Source organism: Leptodactylus fuscus, unplaced genomic scaffold (genome assembly GCF_031893055.1).
Source record: "Leptodactylus fuscus isolate aLepFus1 unplaced genomic scaffold, aLepFus1.hap2 HAP2_SCAFFOLD_86, whole genome shotgun sequence".
Classification (NCBI taxonomy): Eukaryota; Metazoa; Chordata; class Amphibia; order Anura; family Leptodactylidae; genus Leptodactylus; species Leptodactylus fuscus.
Window position 1 is genome coordinate 152,392 of NW_027440904.1, and position 27,074 is coordinate 179,465.

The 27,074-nt window shown below is 41.3% G+C and overlaps 1 protein-coding gene across 1 annotated transcript in view; it reads right to left on the minus strand.

Annotated features, from left to right (window-relative positions):
* Nucleotides 1-26,660, minus strand: part of SLC15A5 (solute carrier family 15 member 5) — a 33,619-nt gene extending 6,959 nt beyond the window's left edge. Inside the window, exons 1-5 of the mRNA XM_075262067.1 lie at nt 26,300-26,660; nt 23,221-23,443; nt 2,459-2,628; nt 831-1,051; nt 485-671 (exon numbers count right to left, since the gene is read on the minus strand). Coding sequence (XP_075118168.1) covers nt 485-671; nt 831-1,051; nt 2,459-2,628; nt 23,221-23,443; nt 26,300-26,660 — 1,162 coding nt within the window. The remainder of the gene's footprint in view (nt 1-484; nt 672-830; nt 1,052-2,458; nt 2,629-23,220; nt 23,444-26,299) is intronic.
* Nucleotides 26,661-27,074: the final 414 nt, after the last annotated feature.

Sequence of the window (27,074 nt, forward strand, 5' to 3'; positions counted from 1 at the left end):
CGATCAGGAGGAGATCAGATGATCAAGAGGAGATCAGACGATCAGGAGGAGATCAGACGATCAGGAGGAGATCAGGAGGAGATCAGAAGATCAGGAGGAGATCAGGAGGAGATCAGACAATCAGGAGGAGATCAGGCGATCAGGGGGAGATCCTGAGATCAGCCATATCTTCCACCTACTCACTGTCCAGAATCTGGAAGTAAAACAGATGATGCCGCAAGAGCCTCCCCCCACCCCCCATCTGGTCTGGAGCAGGGGTTCCAGTCCAGAGGGCACAGTTTGGGGGTCTAGTCTGGGGGGTCTAGTTTTGGAGTCTAGTCTGGGAGTCCAGTCTAGGGGATCCAGTTTGGGGGTCTGGTCTGGGGGTCCAGTCAGGGGTCTACTCTGGGATGTCCAGTTTGGGGGGGGTCTGGTCTGAGGTCCAGTCTGGGGGGTTAGTCTGTGTTACATTCCAGGCCAGAGGACCACTCATGACAAGACTCACCCATGGCCATGCAGGGCAGCTGCCTGTAACCTCGCTTAGAGAACAGGAAGCTGTGAACGCTCTCCAGACATGGAGCCAGAAGAAGGATGGGGATGATACTGACCACCTTCATGGCCGCAATGGGCAGCAGGAACCCACTGAGGCTTAGGTTAGAGTTCATAGACTGAATGAAGTATCCAGATGGAACCTGCAGAGAGAGATGGAACATGGGGTGACTCTGGGGGCCCATTTGTGATATCCTATAGCTAATGGGTGGGGGCACTGGGGCAGCTGCTTTGGAGTGCAGTAGGGCCTATTGGTGCCTACATGGGCAGCTCCTCCATTCTTCACCACCACTGTCACCCACCTGAGCCGTGCAAATTCTGTAAAGGACCTGCAGCACAAACAGTGGGAGGAGCCTCAGCAGCGCCTTGGCGTTCTCTACATGGAACTCGCTGTAACATCCACCATGATATTCCTTAGCACGATCCAACCAGCAGGACACGTGGCCCCCGAGGTGGCGGGAATGGACGCCGCTCATCCTGCCCGCGTTAATGAACACACCCAACGTCACAGACAGAGAATCGGCTGGAAAATACAAACATGTACAGCAGAAGGGTCAGAAGAGTGACCGAATATCCCAAAATACAGGTAAAGATGGCGGCACAGGCAGCGAGAAACACCAACAAGAGAAGGATCGGCAAAAACTGAGCAACTGCAGGCAACAAGTGAACGGAGGATGATGAGGCGTCATCTTGTTATAGATCAGACGGAGGAGGCGTCATCTTGTTATAGATCATACGGAGGAGGCGTCATCTTGTTATAGATCATACGGAGGAGGCGTCATCTAATTATAGATCAGACAGAGGAGGCGTCATCTTGTTATAGATCAGACAGAGGAGGCGTCATCTTGTTATAGATTAGATGGAGGAGGCGTCATCTTGTTATAGATCAGACGGAGGAGGCGTCATCTTGTTATAGATCAGACAGAGGAGGCGTCATCTTGTTATAGATTAGACGGAGGAGGCGTCATCTTGTTATAGATTAGACGGAGGAGGCATCATCTTGTTGTAGATCAGACGGAGGAGGCGTCATCTTGTTATAGATCAGACAGAGGAGGCGTCATCTTGTTATAGATTAGACGGAGGAGGCGTCATCTTGTTGTAGATCAGACGGAGGAGGCGTCATCTTGTTATAGATCAGACAGAGGAGGCGTCATCTAATTATAGATCAGACAGAGGAGGCGTCATCTTGTTATAGATTAGACGGAGGAGGCGTCATCTTGTTATAGATCAGACGGAGGAGGCGTCATCTTGTTATAGATCAGACGGAGGAGGCATCATCTAATTATAGATCAGACGGAGGAGGCGTCATCTTGTTATAGATTAGACGGAGGAGGCGTAATCTTGTTATAGATCAGACGGAGGAGGCATCATCTAATTATAGATCAGACGGAGGAGGCGTCATCTTGTTATAGATTAGACGGAGGAGGCGTCATCTTGTTATAGATTAGACGGAGGAGGCGTCATCTTGTTATAGATTAGACGGAGGAGGCGTCATCTTGTTATAGATCAGACAGAGGAGGCGTCATCTTGTTATAGATCATACGGAGGAGGCGTCATCTTGTTATAGATCAGACGGAGGAGGCATCATCTAATTATAGATCAGACGGAGGAGGCGTCATCTTGTTATAGATCAGACGGAGGAGGCGTCATCTTGTTATAGATCAGACGGAGGAGGCGTCATCTTGTTATAGATCAGACGGAGGAGGCGTCATCTTGTTATAGATTAGACGGATGAGGCGATGTCTTGTTATTGGTTAGTCGGATGAGGCGTCTTGTTATGGGTCAGACGGAGGGGTCATCACTGGGGCTTCATAGTCTCAATCCTCGGGGTGACACGTTGTACCCTATAGCATTAGTATTACATGGACACACAAATGATCCCTCTGGAAGGGTCCTGACCTGCGGTATTTAGGGCCCCGGGTCTGCCTACCTTTTGCCGGTTGGTAGATGAGCTTGTTACGTGCCATGTGAATGGTAACCAAGGACATGACGACTGACATGAATGGTATCAGGAATCCCAGGTTCTTGGCCACGGATTGTTGGATATAAGAGATTCCCACAAACACAACCAAGCAATTAAGATTGACGAACCAATAAAACCTACAAAACAAGACCATAGAGTAACCCGTCACACTCTATACTCCAGTCACCTCCAAAGCTGCACTCATAATTCTGCTTCCACATTGCACTCTATACTCCAGTCACCTCCTAAGCTGCACTTAGGGTTATACAACACACAACTGACACCGCCATACAGTACAGATAAATAATACTGTCATACAGCACACAACTGACACCGCCATACAGTACAGATAAATAATACTGTCATACAGCACACAACTGACACCACCATACAGAACAGATAAATAATACTGTCATACAGCACACACAACTGACACCACCATACAGAACAGATAAATAATACTGTCATACAGCACACAACTGACACCGCCATACAGAACAGATAAATACTGTCATACAGCACACAACTGACACCACCATACAGTACAGATAAATAATACTGTCATACAGCACACAACTGACACCGCCATACAGAACAGATAAATACTGTCATACAACACACAACTGACACCGCCATACAGTACAGATAAATAATACTGTCATACAGCACACACAACTGACACCACCATACAGAACAGATAAATAATACTGTCATACAGCACACACAACTGACACCGCCATACAGTACAGATAAATAATACTGTCATACAGTACACAACTGACACCACCATACAGTACAGATAAATAATACTGTCATACAGCACACAACTGACACCACCATACAGTACAGATAAATAATACTGTCATACAGCACACACAACTGACACCACCATACAGAACAGATAAATAATACTGTCATACAGCACACAGCTGACACCGCCTACAGAACAGATAAATAATACTGTCATACAGCACACAACTGACACCACCATACAGAACAGATAAATAATACTGTCATACAGCACACACAACTGACACCACCATACAGTACAGATAAATAATACTGTCATACAGCACACAACTGACATCGCCATACAGTACAGATAAATAATACTGTCATACAGCACACAACTAACACCGCCATACAGTACAGATAAATAATACTGTCATACAGCACACACAACTAACACCGCCATACAGTACAGATAAATAATACTGTCATACAGCACACAACTGACACCACCATACAGTACAGATAAATAATACTGTCATACAGCACACAACTGACACCACCATACAGAACAGATAAATAATACTGTCATACAGCACACAACTGACACCACCATACAGAACAGATAAATAATACTGTCATACAGCACACAACTGACACCGCCATACAGAACAGATAAATACTGTCATACAACACACAACTGACACCACCATACAGTACAGATAAATAATACTGTCATACAGCACACACAACTGACACCACCATACAGAACAGATAAATAATACTGTCATACAGCACACACAACTGACACCGCCATACAGTACAGATAAATAATACTGTCATACAGTACACAACTGACACCACCATACAGTACAGATAAATAATACTGTCATACAGCACACAACTGACACCACCATACAGTACAGATAAATAATACTGTCATACAGCACACAACTGACACCACCATACAGTACAGATAAATAATACTGTCATACAGCACACAACTAACACCGCCATACAGTACAGATAAATAATACTGTCATACAGCACACACAACTAACACCGCCATACAGTACAGATAAATAATACTGTCATACAGCACACAACTGACACCACCATACAGTACAGATAAATAATACTGTCATACAGCACACAACTGACACCACCATACAGAACAGATAAATAATACTGTCATACAGCACACAACTGACACCACCATACAGAACAGATAAATAATACTGTCATACAGCACACAACTGACACCGCCATACAGAACAGATAAATACTGTCATACAACACACAACTGACACCACCATACAGTACAGATAAATAATACTGTCATACAGCACACACAACTGACACCACCATACAGAACAGATAAATAATACTGTCATACAGCACACACAACTGACACCGCCATACAGTACAGATAAATAATACTGTCATACAGTACACAACTGACACCACCATACAGTACAGATAAATAATACTGTCATACAGCACACAACTGACACCACCATACAGTACAGATAAATAATACTGTCATACAGCACACACAACTGACACCACCATACAGAACAGATAAATAATACTGTCATACAGCACACAACTGACACCGCCATACAGAACAGATAAATACTGTCATACAGCACACAACTGACACCACCATACAGTACAGATAAATAATACTGTCATACAGCACACAACTGACACCACCATACAGAACAGATAAATAATACTGTCATACAGCACACACAACTGACACCACCATACAGAACAGATAAATAATACTGTCATACAGCACACACAACTGACACCACCATACAGAACAGATAAATAATACTGTCATACAGCACACACAGCTGACACCACCATACAGTACAGATAAATAATACTGTCATACAGCACACAACTGACATCGCCATACAGTACAGATAAATAATACTGTCATACAGCACACAGCTGACACCACCATACAGAACAGATAAATAATACTGTCATACAGCACACTGCTGACGCCACCATACAGTACAGATAAATAATACTGTCATACAGCACACAACTGACATCGCCATACAGTACAGATAAATAATACTGTCATACAGCACACAACTGACACCGCCATACAGTACAGATAAATAATACTGTCATACAGTACACAACTGACACCACCATACAGTACAGATAAATAATACTGTCATACAGCACACAACTGACACCACCATACAGTACAGATAAATAATACTGTCATACAGCACACACAACTGACACCACCATACAGAACAGATAAATAATACTGTCATACAGCACACAGCTGACACCGCCATACAGAACAGATAAATAATACTGTCATACAGCACACAACTGACACCACCATACAGAACAGATAAATAATACTGTCATACAGCACACACAACTGACACCACCATACAGTACAGATAAATAATACTGTCATACAGCACACAACTGACATCGCCATACAGTACAGATAAATAATACTGTCATACAGCACACAACTAACACCGCCATACAGTACAGATAAATAATACTGTCATACAGCACACACAACTAACACCGCCATACAGTACAGATAAATAATACTGTCATACAGCACACAACTGACACCACCATACAGTACAGATAAATAATACTGTCATACAGCACACAACTGACACCACCATACAGAACAGATAAATAATACTGTCGTACAGCACACAACTGACGCCACCATACAGTACAGATAAATAATACTGTCATACAGCACACAACTGACACCACCATATAGTACAGATAAATAATACTGTCATACAGCACACACAACTGACACCACCATACAGAACAGATAAATAATACTGTCATACAGCACACAACTGACACCGCCATACAGAACAGATAAATACTGTCATACAACACACAACTGACACCACCATACAGTACAGATAAATAATACTGTCATACAGCACACACAACTGACACCACCATACAGAACAGATAAATAATACTGTCATACAGCACACACAACTGACACCGCCATACAGTACAGATAAATAATACTGTCATACAGTACACAACTGACACCACCATACAGTACAGATAAATAATACTGTCATACAGCACACAACTGACACCACCATACAGTACAGATAAATAATACTGTCATACAGCACACACAACTGACACCACCATACAGAACAGATAAATAATACTGTCATACAGCACACAACTGACACCGCCATACAGAACAGATAAATACTGTCATACAGCACACAACTGACACCACCATACAGTACAGATAAATAATACTGTCATACAGCACACAACTGACACCACCATACAGAACAGATAAATAATACTGTCATACAGCACACACAACTGACACCACCATACAGAACAGATAAATAATACTGTCATACAGCACACACAACTGACACCACCATACAGAACAGATAAATAATACTGTCATACAGCACACAACTGACACCGCCATACAGTACAGATAAATAATACTGTCATACAGCACACAACTGACACCGCCATACAGTACAGATAAATAATACTGTCATACAGCACACAGCTGACACCACCATACAGTACAGATAAATAATACTGTCATACAGCACACAACTGACACCACCATACAGTACAGATAAATAATACTGTCATACAGCACACAACTGACACCACCATACAGAACAGATAAATAATACTGTCATACAGCACACACTGCTGACACCACCATACAGAACAGATAAATAATACTGTCATACAGCACACACAACTGACACCACCATACAGTACAGATAAATAATACTGTCATACAGCACACAGCTGACACCACCATACAGAACAGATAAATAATACTGTCATACAGCACACAACTGACACCACCATACAGAACAGAAAAATAATACTGTCATACAGCACACAACTGACATCGCCATACAGTACAGGTAAATAATACTGTCATACAGCACACAGCTGACACCACCATACAGAACAGATAAATAATACTGTCATACAGCACACTGCTGACGCCACCATACAGTACAGATAAATAATACTGTCATACAGCACACAACTGACATCGCCATACAGTACAGATAAATAATACTGTCATACAGCACACAACTGACACCGCCATACAGAACAGATAAATAATACTGTCATACAGCACACAACTGACACCACCATACAGAACAGATAAATAATACTGTCATACAGCACACACAACTGACACCACCATACAGAACAGATAAATAATACTGTCATACAGCACACACAACTAACACCGCCATACAGTACAGATAAATAATACTGTCATACAGCACACAACTAACACCGCCATACAGAACAGATAAATAATACTGTCATACAGCACACAACTGACACCACCATACAGAACAGATAAATAATACTGTCATACAGCACACACAACTGACACCACCATACAGAACAGATAAATAATACTGTCATACAGCACACAACTGACACCACCATACAGTACAGATAAATAATACTGTCATACAGCACACAACTAACACCGCCATACAGAACAGATAAATAATACTGTCATACAGCACACAACTGACACCACCATACAGAACAGATAAATAATACTGTCATACAGCACACACAACTCACACCACCATACAGAACAGATAAATAATACTGTCATACAGCACACACAACTAACACCGCCATACAGTACAGATAAATAATACTGTCATACAGCACACAACTGACGCCACCATACAGTACAGATAAAAAATACTGTCATACAACACAGAACTAACACCGCCATACAGAACAGATAAATAATACTGTCATACAGCACACACAACTGACACCGCCATACAGTACAGATAAATAATACTGTCATACAACACACAACTGACACCGCCATACAGTACAGATAAATAATACTGTCATACAGCACACAACTGACACCACCATACAGTACAGATAAATAATACTGTCATACAGCACACAACTGACACCGCCATACAGAACAGATAAATAATACTGTCATACAGCACACAACTGACACCGCCATACAGAACAGATAAATAATACTGTCATACAGCACACAACTGACACCACCATACAGAACAGATAAATAATACTGTCATACAGCACACACAACTGACACCACCATACAGAACAGATAAATAATACTGTCATACAGCACACACAACTAACACCGCCATACAGTACAGATAAATAATACTGTCATACAGCACACAACTAACACCGCCATACAGAACAGATAAATAATACTGTCATACAGCACACACAACTGACACCACCATACAGAACAGATAAATAATACTGTCATACAGCACACAACTGACACCACCATACAGTACAGATAAATAATACTGTCATACAGCACACAACTAACACCGCCATACAGAACAGATAAATAATACTGTCATACAGCACACAACTGACACCACCATACAGAACAGATAAATAATACTGTCATACAGCACACACAACTCACACCACCATACAGAACAGATAAATAATACTGTCATACAGCACACACAACTAACACCGCCATACAGTACAGATAAATAATACTGTCATACAGCACACAACTGACGCCACCATACAGTACAGATAAAAAATACTGTCATACAACACAGAACTAACACCGCCATACAGAACAGATAAATAATACTGTCATACAGCACACACAACTGACACCGCCATACAGTACAGATAAATAATACTGTCATACAACACACAACTGACACCGCCATACAGTACAGATAAATAATACTGTCATACAGCACACAACTGACACCACCATACAGTACAGATAAATAATACTGTCATACAGCACACAACTGACACCGCCATACAGAACAGATAAATAATACTGTCATACAGCACACAACTGACACCACCATAGAGAACAGATAAATAATACTGTCATATAACACACAACTGACACCGCCATACAGTACAGATAAATAATACTGTCATACAGCACACTACTGACACCGCCATACAGTACAGATAAATAATACTGTCATACAGCACACTACTGACACCGCCATACAGAACAGATAAATAATACTGTCATACAGCACACAACTGACACCACCATATAGTACAGATAAATAATACTGTCATACAGCACACAACTGACGCCACCATACAGTACAGATAAATAATACTGTCATACAACACACTACTGACACCGCCATACAGTACAGATAAATAATACTGTCATACAGCACACAACTGACACCACCATACAGTACAGATAAATAATACTGTCATACAGCACACAACTGACACCACCATACGGTACAGATAAATAATACTGTCATACAGCACACAACTGACACCACCATACAGTACAGATAAATAATACTGTCATACAGCACACACAACTAACACCGCCATACAGAACAGATAAATAATACTGTCATACAGCACACACAGCTGACACCGCCATACAGAACAGATAAATAATACTGTCATACAGCACACACAGCTGACGCCACCATACAGTACAGATAAATAATACTGTCATACAGCACACAACTGACACCACCATACAGTACAGATAAATAATACTGTCATACAGCACACAACTGACACCGCCATACAGAACAGATAAATAATACTGTCATACAGCACACAACTGACACCACCATACAGTACAGATAAATAATACTGTCGTACAGCACACAACTGACGCCACCATACAGTACAGATAAATAATACTGTCATACAGCACACAACTAACACCGCCATACAGTACAGATAAATAATACTGTCATACAGCACACACTGCTGACGCCACCATACAGTACAGATAAATAATACTGTCATACAGCACACAACTAACACCGCCATACAGAACAGATAAATAATACTGTCATACAGCAAACAACTGACGCCACCATACAGAACAGATAAATAATACTGTCATACAGCACACACAGCTGACACCACCATACAGTACAGATAAATAATACTGTCATACAGCACACAACTGACACCACCATACAGTACAGATAAATAATACTGTCATACAGCACACACTGCTGACGCCACCATACAGTACAGATAAATAATACTGTCATACAGCACACAGCTGACACCACCATACAGTACAGATAAATAATACTGTCATACAGCACACACAGCTGACACCACCATACAGTACAGATAAATAATACTGTCATACAGCACACAACTGACACCACCATACAGTACAGATAAATAATACTGTCATACAGTACACAACTGACACCACCATACAGTACAGATAAATAATACTGTCATACAGCACACAACTGACACCACCATACAGTACAGATAAATAATACTGTCATACAGTACACAACTGACACCACCATACAGTACAGATAAATAATACTGTCATACAGCACACAACTGACGCCACCATACAGTACAGATAAATAATACTGTCATACAGCACACACAGCTGACACCACCATACAGTACAGATAAATAATACTGTCATACAGCACACACAACTGACACCACCATACAGTACAGATAAATAATACTGTCATACAGCACACACAGCTGACACCACCATACAGTACAGATAAATAATACTGTCATACAGCACACAACTGAAACCACCATACAGTACAGATAAATAATACTGTCATACAGTACACAACTGACACCACCATACAGTACAGATAAATAATACTGTCATACAGCACACAACTGACACCACCATACAGTACAGATAAAGAATACTGTCATACAAAACACAGCTGACACCACCATACAGTACAGATAAATAATACTGTCATACAACACACTACTGACACCGCCATACAGTACAGATAAATAATACTGTCATACAGCACACAACTGACACCACCATACAGTACAGATAAATAATACTGTCATACAGCACACAACTGACACCACCATACGGTACAGATAAATAATACTGTCATACAGCACACAACTGACGCCACCATACAGTACAGATAAATAATACTGTCATACAGCACACACAGCTGACACCGCCATACAGAACAGATAAATAATACTGTCATACAGCACACACAGCTGACGCCACCATACAGTACAGATAAATAATACTGTCATACAGCACACAACTGACATCGCCATACAGTACAGATAAATAATACTGTCATACAGCACACAACTGACACCACCATACAGTACAGATAAATAATACTGTCATACAGCACACAACTGACACTACCATACAGTACAGATAAATAATACTGTCATACAGCATACAACTGACACCGCCATACAGTACAGATAAATAATACTGTCATACAGCACACAACTGACACCGCCATACAGAACAGATAAATAATACTGTCATACAGCACACAACTGACACCACCATACAGTACAGATAAATAATACTGTCGTACAGCACACAACTGACGCCACCATACAGTACAGATAAATAATACTGTCATACAGCACACAACTAACACCGCCATACAGTACAGATAAATAATACTGTCATACAGCACACACTGCTGACGCCACCATACAGTACAGATAAATAATACTGTCATACAGCACACAACTAACACCGCCATACAGAACAGATAAATAATACTGTCATACAGCACACACTGCTGACGCCACCATACAGAACAGATAAATAATACTGTCATACAGCACACACAGCTGACACCACCATACAGTACAGATAAATAATACTGTCATACAGCACACAACTGACACCACCATACAGTACAGATAAATAATACTGTCATACAGCACATACTGCTGACGCCACCATACAGTACAGATAAATAATACTGTCATACAGCACACAGCTGACACCACCATACAGTACAGATAAATAATACTGTCATACAGCACACACAGCTGACACCACCATACAGTACAGATAAATAATACTGTCATACAGCACACAACTGACACCACCATACAGTACAGATAAATAATACTGTCATACAGCACACAACTGACACCACCATACAGTACAGATAAATAATACTGTCATACAACACACAGCTGACACCACCATACAGAACAGATAAATAATACTGTCATACAGCACACACAGCTGACACCACCATACAGTACAGATAAATAATACTGTCATACAACACACAGCTGACACCACCATACAGTACAGATAAATAATACTGTCATACAGCACACAGCTGACACCACCATACAGAACAGATAAATAATACTGTCATACAACACACACTGCTGATGCCACCATACAGTACAGATAAATAATACTGTCATACAGCACACAACTGACATCGCCATACAGTACAGATAAATAATACTGTCATACAGCACACAACTGACATCGCCATACAGAACAGATAAATAATACTGTCATACAACACACAACTGACACCACCATACAGTACAGATAAATAATACTGTCATACAGCACACAACTGACGCCACCATACAGTACAGATAAATAATACTGTCATACAGCACACAACTGACATCGCCATACAGTACAGATAAATAATACTGTCATACAGCATACAACTGACACCACCATACAGTACAGATAAATAATACTGTCATACAGCACACACAACTAACACCGCCATACAGTACAGATAAATAATACAGTCATACAGCACACAACTGACACCACCATACAGTACAGATAAATAATACTGTCATACAGCACACAACTGACATCGCCATACAGTACAGATAAATAATACTGTCATACAGCATACAACTGACACCACCATACAGTACAGATAAATAATACTGTCATACAGCACACACAGCTGACGCCACCATACAGTACAGATAAATAATACTGTCATACAGCACACACAGCTGACACCACCATACAGAACAGATAAATAATACTGTCATACAGCACACAACTGACACCACCATACAGTACAGATAAATAATACTGTCATACAGCACACAACTGACATCGCCATACAGTACAGATAAATAATACTGTCATACAGCACACAACTGACACCACCATACAGTACAGATAAATAATACTGTCATACAGCACACAACTGACACCACCATACAGTACAGATAAATAATACTGTCATACAGCACACAACTGACATCGCCATACAGTACAGATAAATAATACTGTCATACAGCACACAACTGACACCACCATATAGTACAGATAAATAATACTGTCATACAGCACACAACTGACGCCACCATACAGTACAGATAAATAATACTGTCATACAACACACTACTGACACCGCCATACAGTACAGATAAATAATACTGTCATACAGCACACAACTGACACCACCATACAGTACAGATAAATAATACTGTCATACAGCACACAACTGACACCACCATACGGTACAGATAAATAATACTGTCATACAGCACACAACTGACACCACCATACAGTACAGATAAATAATACTGTCATACAGCACACACAACTAACACCGCCATACAGAACAGATAAATAATACTGTCATACAGCACACACAGCTGACACCGCCATACAGAACAGATAAATAATACTGTCATACAGCACACACAGCTGACGCCACCATACAGTACAGATAAATAATACTGTCATACAGCACACAACTGACACCACCATACAGTACAGATAAATAATACTGTCATACAGCACACAACTGACACCGCCATACAGAACAGATAAATAATACTGTCATACAGCACACAACTGACACCACCATACAGTACAGATAAATAATACTGTCGTACAGCACACAACTGACGCCACCATACAGTACAGATAAATAATACTGTCATACAGCACACAACTAACACCGCCATACAGTACAGATAAATAATACTGTCATACAGCACACACTGCTGACGCCACCATACAGTACAGATAAATAATACTGTCATACAGCACACAACTAACACCGCCATACAGAACAGATAAATAATACTGTCATACAGCAAACAACTGACGCCACCATACAGAACAGATAAATAATACTGTCATACAGCACACACAGCTGACACCACCATACAGTACAGATAAATAATACTGTCATACAGCACACAACTGACACCACCATACAGTACAGATAAATAATACTGTCATACAGCACACACTGCTGACGCCACCATACAGTACAGATAAATAATACTGTCATACAGCACACAGCTGACACCACCATACAGTACAGATAAATAATACTGTCATACAGCACACACAGCTGACACCACCATACAGTACAGATAAATAATACTGTCATACAGCACACAACTGACACCACCATACAGTACAGATAAATAATACTGTCATACAGTACACAACTGACACCACCATACAGTACAGATAAATAATACTGTCATACAGCACACAACTGACACCACCATACAGTACAGATAAATAATACTGTCATACAGTACACAACTGACACCACCATACAGTACAGATAAATAATACTGTCATACAGCACACACAGCTGACACCACCATACAGTACAGATAAATAATACTGTCATACAGCACACAACTGAAACCACCATACAGTACAGATAAATAATACTGTCATACAGTACACAACTGACACCACCATACAGTACAGATAAATAATACTGTCATACAGCACACAACTGACACCACCATACAGTACAGATAAAGAATACTGTCATACAAAACACAGCTGACACCACCATACAGTACAGATAAATAATACTGTCATACAACACACTACTGACACCGCCATACAGTACAGATAAATAATACTGTCATACAGCACACAACTGACACCACCATACAGTACAGATAAATAATACTGTCATACAGCACACAACTGACACCACCATACGGTACAGATAAATAATACTGTCATACAGCACACAACTGACGCCACCATACAGTACAGATAAATAATACTGTCATACAGCACACACAGCTGACACCGCCATACAGAACAGATAAATAATACTGTCATACAGCACACACAGCTGACGCCACCATACAGTACAGATAAATAATACTGTCATACAGCACACAACTGACATCGCCATACAGTACAGATAAATAATACTGTCATACAGCACACAACTGACACCACCATACAGTACAGATAAATAATACTGTCATACAGCACACAACTGACACTACCATACAGTACAGATAAATAATACTGTCATACAGCATACAACTGACACCGCCATACAGTACAGATAAATAATACTGTCATACAGCACACAACTGACACCGCCATACAGAACAGATAAATAATACTGTCATACAGCACACAACTGACACCACCATACAGTACAGATAAATAATACTGTCGTACAGCACACAACTGACGCCACCATACAGTACAGATAAATAATACTGTCATACAGCACACAACTAACACCGCCATACAGTACAGATAAATAATACTGTCATACAGCACACACTGCTGACGCCACCATACAGTACAGATAAATAATACTGTCATACAGCACACAACTAACACCGCCATACAGAACAGATAAATAATACGGTCATACAGCACACACTGCTGACGCCACCATACAGAACAGATAAATAATACTGTCATACAGCACACACAGCTGACACCACCATACAGTACAGATAAATAATACTGTCATACAGCACACAACTGACACCACCATACAGTACAGATAAATAATACTGTCATACAGCACATACTGCTGACGCCACCATACAGTACAGATAAATAATACTGTCATACAGCACACAGCTGACACCACCATACAGTACAGATAAATAATACTGTCATACAGCACACAACTGACACCACCATACAGTACAGATAAATAATACTGTCATACAGCACACAACTGACACCACCATACAGTACAGATAAATAATACTGTCATACAACACACAGCTGACACCACCATACAGAACAGATAAATAATACTGTCATACAGCACACACAGCTGACACCACCATACAGTACAGATAAATAATACTGTCATACAACACACAGCTGACACCACCATACAGTACAGATAAATAATACTGTCATACAGCACACAGCTGACACCACCATACAGAACAGATAAATAATACTGTCATACAACACACACTGCTGATGCCACCATACAGTACAGATAAATAATACTGTCATACAGCACACAACTGACATCGCCATACAGTACAGATAAATAATACTGTCATACAGCACACAACTGACATCGCCATACAGAACAGATAAATAATACTGTCATACAACACACAACTGACACCACCATACAGTACAGATAAATAATACTGTCATACAGCACACAACTGACACCACCATACAGTACAGATAAATAATACTGTCGTACAGCACACAACTGACGCCACCATACAGTACAGATAAATAATACTGTCATACAGCACACAACTAACACCGCCATACAGTACAGATAAATAATACTGTCATACAGCACACACTGCTGACGCCACCATACAGTACAGATAAATAATACTGTCATACAGCACACAACTAACACCGCCATACAGAACAGATAAATAATACTGTCATACAGCACACACTGCTGACGCCACCATACAGAACAGATAAATAATACTGTCATACAGCACACACAGCTGACACCACCATACAGTACAGATAAATAATACTGTCATACAGCACACAACTGACACCACCATACAGTACAGATAAATAATACTGTCATACAGCACACACAGCTGACACCACCATACAGTACAGATAAATAATACTGTCATACAGCACACAACTGACACCACCATACAGTACAGATAAATAATACTGTCATACAGCACACAACTGACACCACCATACAGTACAGATAAATAATACTGTCATACAACACACAGCTGACACCACCATACAGAACAGATAAATAATACTGTCATACAGCACACACAGCTGACACCACCATACAGTACAGATAAATAATACTGTCATACAACACACAGCTGACACCACCATACAGTACAGATAAATAATACTGTCATACAGCACACAGCTGACACCACCATACAGAACAGATAAATAATACTGTCATACAACACACACTGCTGATGCCACCATACAGTACAGATAAATAATACTGTCATACAGCACACAACTGACATCGCCATACAGTACAGATAAATAATACTGTCATACAGCACACAACTGACATCGCCATACAGAACAGATAAATAATACTGTCATACAACACACAACTGACACCACCATACAGTACAGATAAATAATACTGTCATACAGCACACAACTGACGCCACCATACAGTACAGATAAATAATACTGTCATACAGCACACAACTGACATCGCCATACAGTACAGATAAATAATACTGTCATACAGCATACAACTGACACCACCATACAGTACAGATAAATAATACTGTCATACAGCACACACAACTAACACCGCCATACAGTACAGATAAATAATACAGTCATACAGCACACAACTGACACCACCATACAGTACAGATAAATAATACTGTCATACAGCACACAACTGACATCGCCATACAGTACAGATAAATAATACTGTCATACAGCATACAACTGACACCACCATACAGTACAGATAAATAATACTGTCATACAGCACACACAGCTGACGCCACCATACAGTACAGATAAATAATACTGTCATACAGCACACACAGCTGACACCACCATACAGAACAGATAAATAATACTGTCATACAGCACACAACTGACACCACCATACAGTACAGATAAATAATACTGTCATACAGCACACAACTGACATCGCCATACAGTACAGATAAATAATACTGTCATACAGCACACAACTGACACCACCATATAGTACAGATAAATAATACTGTCATACAGCACACAACTGACGCCACCATACAGTACAGATAAATAATACTGTCATACAACACACTACTGACACCGCCATACAGTACAGATAAATAATACTGTCATACAGCACACAACTGACACCACCATACAGTACAGATAAATAATACTGTCATACAGCACACAACTGACACCACCATACGGTACAGATAAATAATACTGTCATACAGCACACAACTGACACCACCATACAGTACAGATAAATAATACTGTCATACAGCACACACAACTAACACCGCCATACAGAACAGATAAATAATACTGTCATACAGCACACACAGCTGACACCGCCATACAGAACAGATAAATAATACTGTCATACAGCACACACAGCTGACGCCACCATACAGTACAGATAAATAATACTGTCATACAGCACACAACTGACACCACCATACAGTACAGATAAATAATACTGTCATACAGCACACAACTGACACCGCCATACAGAACAGATAAATAATACTGTCATACAGCACACAACTGACACCACCATACAGTACAGATAAATAATACTGTCGTACAGCACACAACTGACGCCACCATACAGTACAGATAAATAATACTGTCATACAGCACACAACTAACACCGCCATACAGTACAGATAAATAATACTGTCATACAGCACACACTGCTGACGCCACCATACAGTACAGATAAATAATACTGTCATACAGCACACAACTAACACCGCCATACAGAACAGATAAATAATACTGTCATACAGCAAACAACTGACGCCACCATACAGAACAGATAAATAATACTGTCATACAGCACACACAGCTGACACCACCATACAGTACAGATAAATAATACTGTCATACAGCACACAACTGACACCACCATACAGTACAGATAAATAATACTGTCATACAGCACACACTGCTGACGCCACCATACAGTACAGATAAATAATACTGTCATACAGCACACAGCTGACACCACCATACAGTACAGATAAATAATACTGTCATACAGCACACACAGCTGACACCACCATACAGTACAGATAAATAATACTGTCATACAGCACACAACTGACACCACCATACAGTACAGATAAATAATACTGTCATACAGTACACAACTGACACCACCATACAGTACAGATAAATAATACTGTCATACAGCACACAACTGACACCACCATACAGTACAGATAAATAATACTGTCATACAGTACACAACTGACACCACCATACAGTACAGATAAATAATACTGTCATACAGCACACACAGCTGACACCACCATACAGTACAGATAAATAATACTGTCATACAGCACACAACTGAAACCACCATACAGTACAGATAAATAATACTGTCATACAGTACACAACTGACACCACCATACAGTACAGATAAATAATACTGTCATACAGCACACAACTGACACCACCATACAGTACAGATAAAGAATACTGTCATACAAAACACAGCTGACACCACCATACAGTACAGATAAATAATACTGTCATACAACACACTACTGACACCGCCATACAGTACAGATAAATAATACTGTCATACAGCACACAACTGACACCACCATACAGTACAGATAAATAATACTGTCATACAGCACACAACTGACACCACCATACGGTACAGATAAATAATACTGTCATACAGCACACAACTGACGCCACCATACAGTACAGATAAATAATACTGTCATACAGCACACACAGCTGACACCGCCATACAGAACAGATAAATAATACTGTCATACAGCACACACAGCTGACGCCACCATACAGTACAGATAAATAATACTGTCATACAGCACACAACTGACATCGCCATACAGTACAGATAAATAATACTGTCATACAGCACACAACTGACACCACCATACAGTACAGATAAATAATACTGTCATACAGCACACAACTGACACTACCATACAGTACAGATAAATAATACTGTCATACAGCATACAACTGACACCGCCATACAGTACAGATAAATAATACTGTCATACAGCACACAACTGACACCGCCATACAGAACAGATAAATAATACTGTCATACAGCACACAACTGACACCACCATACAGTACAGATAAATAATACTGTCGTACAGCACACAACTGACGCCACCATACAGTACAGATAAATAATACTGTCATACAGCACACAACTAACACCGCCATACAGTACAGATAAATAATACTGTCATACAGCACACACTGCTGACGCCACCATACAGTACAGATAAATAATACTGTCATACAGCACACAACTAACACCGCCATACAGAACAGATAAATAATACTGTCATACAGCACACACTGCTGACGCCACCATACAGAACAGATAAATAATACTGTCATACAGCACACACAGCTGACACCACCATACAGTACAGATAAATAATACTGTCATACAGCACACAACTGACACCACCATACAGTACAGATAAATAATACTGTCATACAGCACATACTGCTGACGCCACCATACAGTACAGATAAATAATACTGTCATACAGCACACAGCTGACACCACCATACAGTACAGATAAATAATACTGTCATACAGCACACAACTGACACCACCATACAGTACAGATAAATAATACTGTCATACAGCACACAACTGACACCACCATACAGTACAGATAAATAATACTGTCATACAACACACAGCTGACACCACCATACAGAACAGATAAATAATACTGTCATACAGCACACACAGCTGACACCACCATACAGTACAGATAAATAATACTGTCATACAACACACAGCTGACACCACCATACAGTACAGATAAATAATACTGTCATACAGCACACAGCTGACACCACCATACAGAACAGATAAATAATACTGTCATACAACACACACTGCTGATGCCACCATACAGTACAGATAAATAATACTGTCATACAGCACACAACTGACATCGCCATACAGTACAGATAAATAATACTGTCATACAGCACACAACTGACATCGCCATACAGAACAGATAAATAATACTGTCATACAACACACAACTGACACCACCATACAGTACAGATAAATAATACTGTCATACAGCACACAACTGACGCCACCATACAGTACAGATAAATAATACTGTCATACAGCACACAACTGACATCGCCATACAGTACAGATAAATAATACTGTCATACAGCATACAACTGACACCACCATACAGTACAGATAAATAATACTGTCATACAGCACACACAACTAACACCGCCATACAGTACAGATAAATAATACAGTCATACAGCACACAACTGACACCACCATACAGTACAGATAAATAATACTGTCATACAGCACACAACTGACATCGCCATACAGTACAGATAAATAATACTGTCATACAGCATACAACTGACACCACCATACAGTACAGATAAATAATACTGTCATACAGCACACACAGCTGACGCCACCATACAGTACAGATAAATAATACTGTCATACAGCACACACAGCTGACACCACCATACAGAACAGATAAATAATACTGTCATACAGCACACAACTGACACCACCATACAGTACAGATAAATAATACTGTCATACAGCACACAACTGACATCGCCATACAGTACAGATAAATAATACTGTCATACAGCATACAACTGACACCACCATACAGTACAGATAAATAATACTGTCATACAGCACACAACTGACATCGCCATACAGTACAGATAAATAATACTGTCATACAGCACACAACTGACACCACCATACAGTACAGATAAATAATACTGTCATACAGCATACAACTGACACCACCATACAGTACAGATAAATAATACTGTCATACAACACACAGCTGACACCACCATACAGTACAGATAAATAATACTGTCATACAGCACACAACTGACATCGCCATACAGTACAGATAAATAATACTGTCATACAGCATACAACTGACACCACCATACAGTACAGATAAATAATACTGTCATACAGCACACAACTGACACCGCCATACAGAACAGATAAATACTGTCATACAGCACACAACTGACACCGCCATACAGTACAGATAAATAATACTGTCATACAGCACACAACTGACACCGCCATACAGTACAGATAAATAATACTGTCATACAGCATACAACTGACACCACCATACAGTACAGATAAATAATACTGTCATACAGCACACAACTGACATCGCCATACAGTACAGATAAATAATACTGTCATACAGCACACAACTGACATCGCCATACAGTACAGATAAATAATACTGTCATACAGCATACAACTGACACCACCATACAGTACAGATAAATAATACTGTCATACAGCATACAACTGACACCACCATACAGTACAGATAAATAATACTGTCATACAGCACACAACTGACATCGCCATACAGTACAGATAAATAATACTGTCATACAGCACACACAACTAACACCGCCATACAGTACAGATAAATAATACTGTCATACAGCACACAACTGACACCACCATACAGTACAGATAAATAATACTGTCATACAGCACACACAACTAACACCGCCATACAGTACAGATAAATAATACAGTCATACAGCACACAACTGACACCACCATACAGTACAGATAAATAATACTGTCATACAGCACACAACTGACATCGCCATACAGTACAGATAAATAATACTGTCATACAGCATACAACTGACACCACCATACAGTACAGATAAATAATACTGTCATACAGCACACACAGCTGACACCACCATACAGTACAGATAAATAATACTGTCATACAGCATACAACTGACACCACCATACAGTACAGATAAATAATACTGTCATACAGCACACAACTGACATCGCCATACAGTACAGATAAATAATACTGTCATACAGCACACACAGCTGACGCCACCATACAGTACAGATAAATAATACTGTCATACAGCACACTGCTGACGCCACCATACAGTACAGATAAATAATACTGTCATACAGCACACAACTGACATCGCCATACAGTACACATAAATAATACAGTCTTAATTTGCAGCACACAAGTAACATATTCCTGTGAAATCTCCCAGAGGACTCCTAACAACAGTGCGGTATAGGGTGTTGCACAACATGGCAGGCGTTGACCATATGATGATTATAGATACTGACCAGTTAAAGAATGACATCATCTCCTTCTGTCTGTAGCCCTGGAGACCGTAGGCCCCCAGAGGACAGACCAGGGCCCGAATCCCTCCAGTTCCAATACATGCCATTAAAAGTCCTGTGTACAACAGCAGTGTCTGCTCCGTCCGGGCCAGTGTGTGGGCGATGTGGTGCCGGTCTACATAGAAATCCTCAAAAGGGAACGCAACGACGGGCAGCAGGGCAGTCCCTGGGGTAAAAGGTCAGAGGTCAAAATTACTGCTGTATCTGTCCAGAGTCACAGATATTAAAAACACTACGAACACTACCAACCTACAACCAAACTGATGGAGCCACCAATCTGCATCTAAACTAGAGGACCTACCAACCTACACCCAAACTACAGGACCTACCAACCTACACCCAAACTGATGGACCTACCAACCTGCATCTAAACTAGAGGACCTACCAACCTACACCCAAACTGATGGACCTACCAACCTACACCCAAACTGATGGACCTACCAACCTGCATCTAAACTAGAGGACCTACCAACCTACACCCAAACTGATGGACCTACCAACCTACACCCAAACTACAGGACCTACCAACCTACACCCAAACTGATGGACCTACCAACCTGCATCTAAACTAGAGGACCTACCAACCTACACCCAAACTACAGGACCTACCAACCTACACCCAAACTGATGGACCTACCAACCTGCATCTAAACTAGAGGACCTACCAACCTACACCCAAACTGATGGACCTACCAACCTACACCCAAACTACAGGACCTACCAACCTACACCCAAACTGATGGACCTACCAACCTGCATCTAAACTAGAGGACCTACCAACCTACACCCAAACTGATGGACCTACCAACCTACACCCAAACTACAGGACCTACCAACCTACACCCAAACTGATGGACCTACCAACCTGCATCTAAACTAGAGGACCTACCAACCTACACCCAAACTGATGGACCTACCAACCTACACCCAAACTACAGGACCTACCAACCTACACCCAAACTGATGGACCTACCAACCTACACCCAAACTACAGGACCTACCAACCTACACCCAAACTGATGGACCTACCAACCTGCATCTAAACTAGAGGACCTACCAACCTACACCCAAACTGATGGACCTACCAACCTGCATCTAAACTAGAGGACCTACCAACCTACACTCAAACTACAGGACCTACCAACCTACACCCAAACTGATGGACCTACCAACCTGCATCTAAACTAGAGGACCTACCAACCTACACCCAAACTGATGGAGCTACCAACCTACACCCAAACTAGAGGACCTACCAACCTGCATCTAAACTAGAGGACCTACCAACCTACAACCAAACTACAGGACCTACCAACCTGCGCCCAAACTGATGGAGCTACCAACCTGCATCTAAACTAGAGGACCTACCAACCTACACCCAAACTACAGGACCTACCAACCTACAACCAAACTGATGGAGCTACCAACCTGCATCTAAACTAGAGGACTTACCAACCTACAACCAAACTACAGGACCTACCAACCTGCGCCCAAACTGATGGAGCTACCAACCTGCATCTAAACTAGAGGACCTACCAACCTACACCCAAACTGATGGAGCCACCAATCTGCATCTAAACTAGAGGACCTACCAACCTACACCCAAACTACAGGACCTACCAACCTACACCCAAACTGATGGACCTACCAACCTGCATCTAAACTAGAGGACCTACCAACCTACACCCAAACTGATGGACCTACCAACCTGCATCTAAACTAGAGGACCTACCAACCTACACCCAAACTGATGGAGCTACCAACCTACACCCAAACTAGAGGACCTACCAACCTACACCCATACTACAGGATCTACCAACCTACATCTAAACTAGAGGATCTACCAACCTACACCCAAACTAGAGGACCTACCAACCTACACCCAAACTAGTGAACCTACCAACCTACACCCAAACTACAGGACCTACCAACCTACACCCAAACTACAGGACCTACCAACCTACATCTAAACTAGAGGATCTACCAACCTACACCCAAACTAGAGGACCTACCAACCTACACCCAAAATACAGGACCTACCAACCTACACCCAAACTACAGGACCTACCAACCTACACCCAAACTGCAGGACCTACCAACCTACATCTAAACTAGAGGATCTACCAACCTACACCCAAACTACAGGACCTACCAACCTACACCCAAACTGCAGGACCTACCAACCTACATCTAAACTAGAGGACCTATCAACCTACACCCAAACTAGTGAACCTACCAACTTACACCCAAACTACAGGACCTACCAACCTACACCCATACTACAGGATCTACCAACCTACATCTAAACTAGAGGATCTACCAACCTACACCCAAACTAGAGGACCTACCAACCTACACCCAAACTAGTGAACCTACCAACCTACACCCAAACTACAGGACCTACCAACCTACACCCAAACTACAGGACCTACCAACCTACATCTAAACTAGAGGATCTACCAACCTACACCCAAACTAGAGGACCTACCAACCTACACCCAAAATACAGGACCTACCAACCTACACCCAAACTACAGGACCTACCAACCTACACCCAAACTGCAGGACCTACCAACCTACATGTAAACTAGAGGATCTACCAACCTACACCCAAACTAGAGGACCTACCAACCTACACTCAAACTACAGGACCTACCAACCTACAACCAAACTGGTGGACCTACCAACCTTCACCCAAACTAGAGGAACTACAAACCTACACCCAAACTAGTGAACCTACCAACCCACACCCAAACTAGAGGACCTACAACCTACACCCAAACTACAGGACATACCAACCTACAACCAAACTGGTGGACCTACCAACCTTCACCCAAACTAGAGGAACTACAAACCTACACCCAAACTAGTGAACCTACCAACCTACACCCAAACTAGAGGACCTACTAACACATACACATCTATAGTGTATACGCTTGCACATTTATACAATCATACACACACAACTGTACACAAAAACATCCACTATACATACATGATGAATGTAGGTTACAAAGATACTTACCTGCAAAGTGCAGGAAGGTGCAGATATAAACCAGTCTTGTCCTTCTAGTGCAGAGCTCCGCACCCCAGCCCACCAGGACCGGCATCAAGGTGGAGACCCCCACAAAGCACAGGTTCACCATGGCCGCCTGGTGGTACTGATAGCCCAGTTTTAAGGTGCAGAATAAGATCATGTTACAGACAGTGGCAAAGAAGGTAAAGCGCTCACACAGCTCCACCAGGAGCATGCAGATGATGGGCTGGAGGCTCCTCCTGGCCTGAGTCCTTGAAGATTCCAGATGGACATCTTTTCTCCAAAATCTGTTGCTGTCCTTGTGTGAGGACTGGAAGCTGGAGAAGTGCACAAAGTGTGGCAGAGGCATCCCCGTGTTGTCTGAGAATGAGCGTGCAGAACATGTCTCCTCTGCGCTGTCCAGGAATTTCACACTCTCATAATACAGATCACACTCTGCTGTGGCACCAAACCCCGCTCCTGTGCCTCCCCCAAACCTGGGGTAAACAACTTTTCTCCATGTATGATAGAAGATAATGGAGCTTAATGTATAGAACAGTGTGCACGAAACCCGGGGTCCTGCTATAGATGCAAGGTCCTATACAGTGTACAGACCAAAAGCAAGCACTGACCTCAGAGAAGGTAGAAATGTCCATAGAGACCGGGCCTGGAGAACACACAGGAGACTCCATACAGACCAGGCCTGGAGAACAGAGGAGACTCCATAGAGACCAGGCCTGGAGAACAGACAGGAGACTCCATACAGACCAGGCCTGGAGAACAC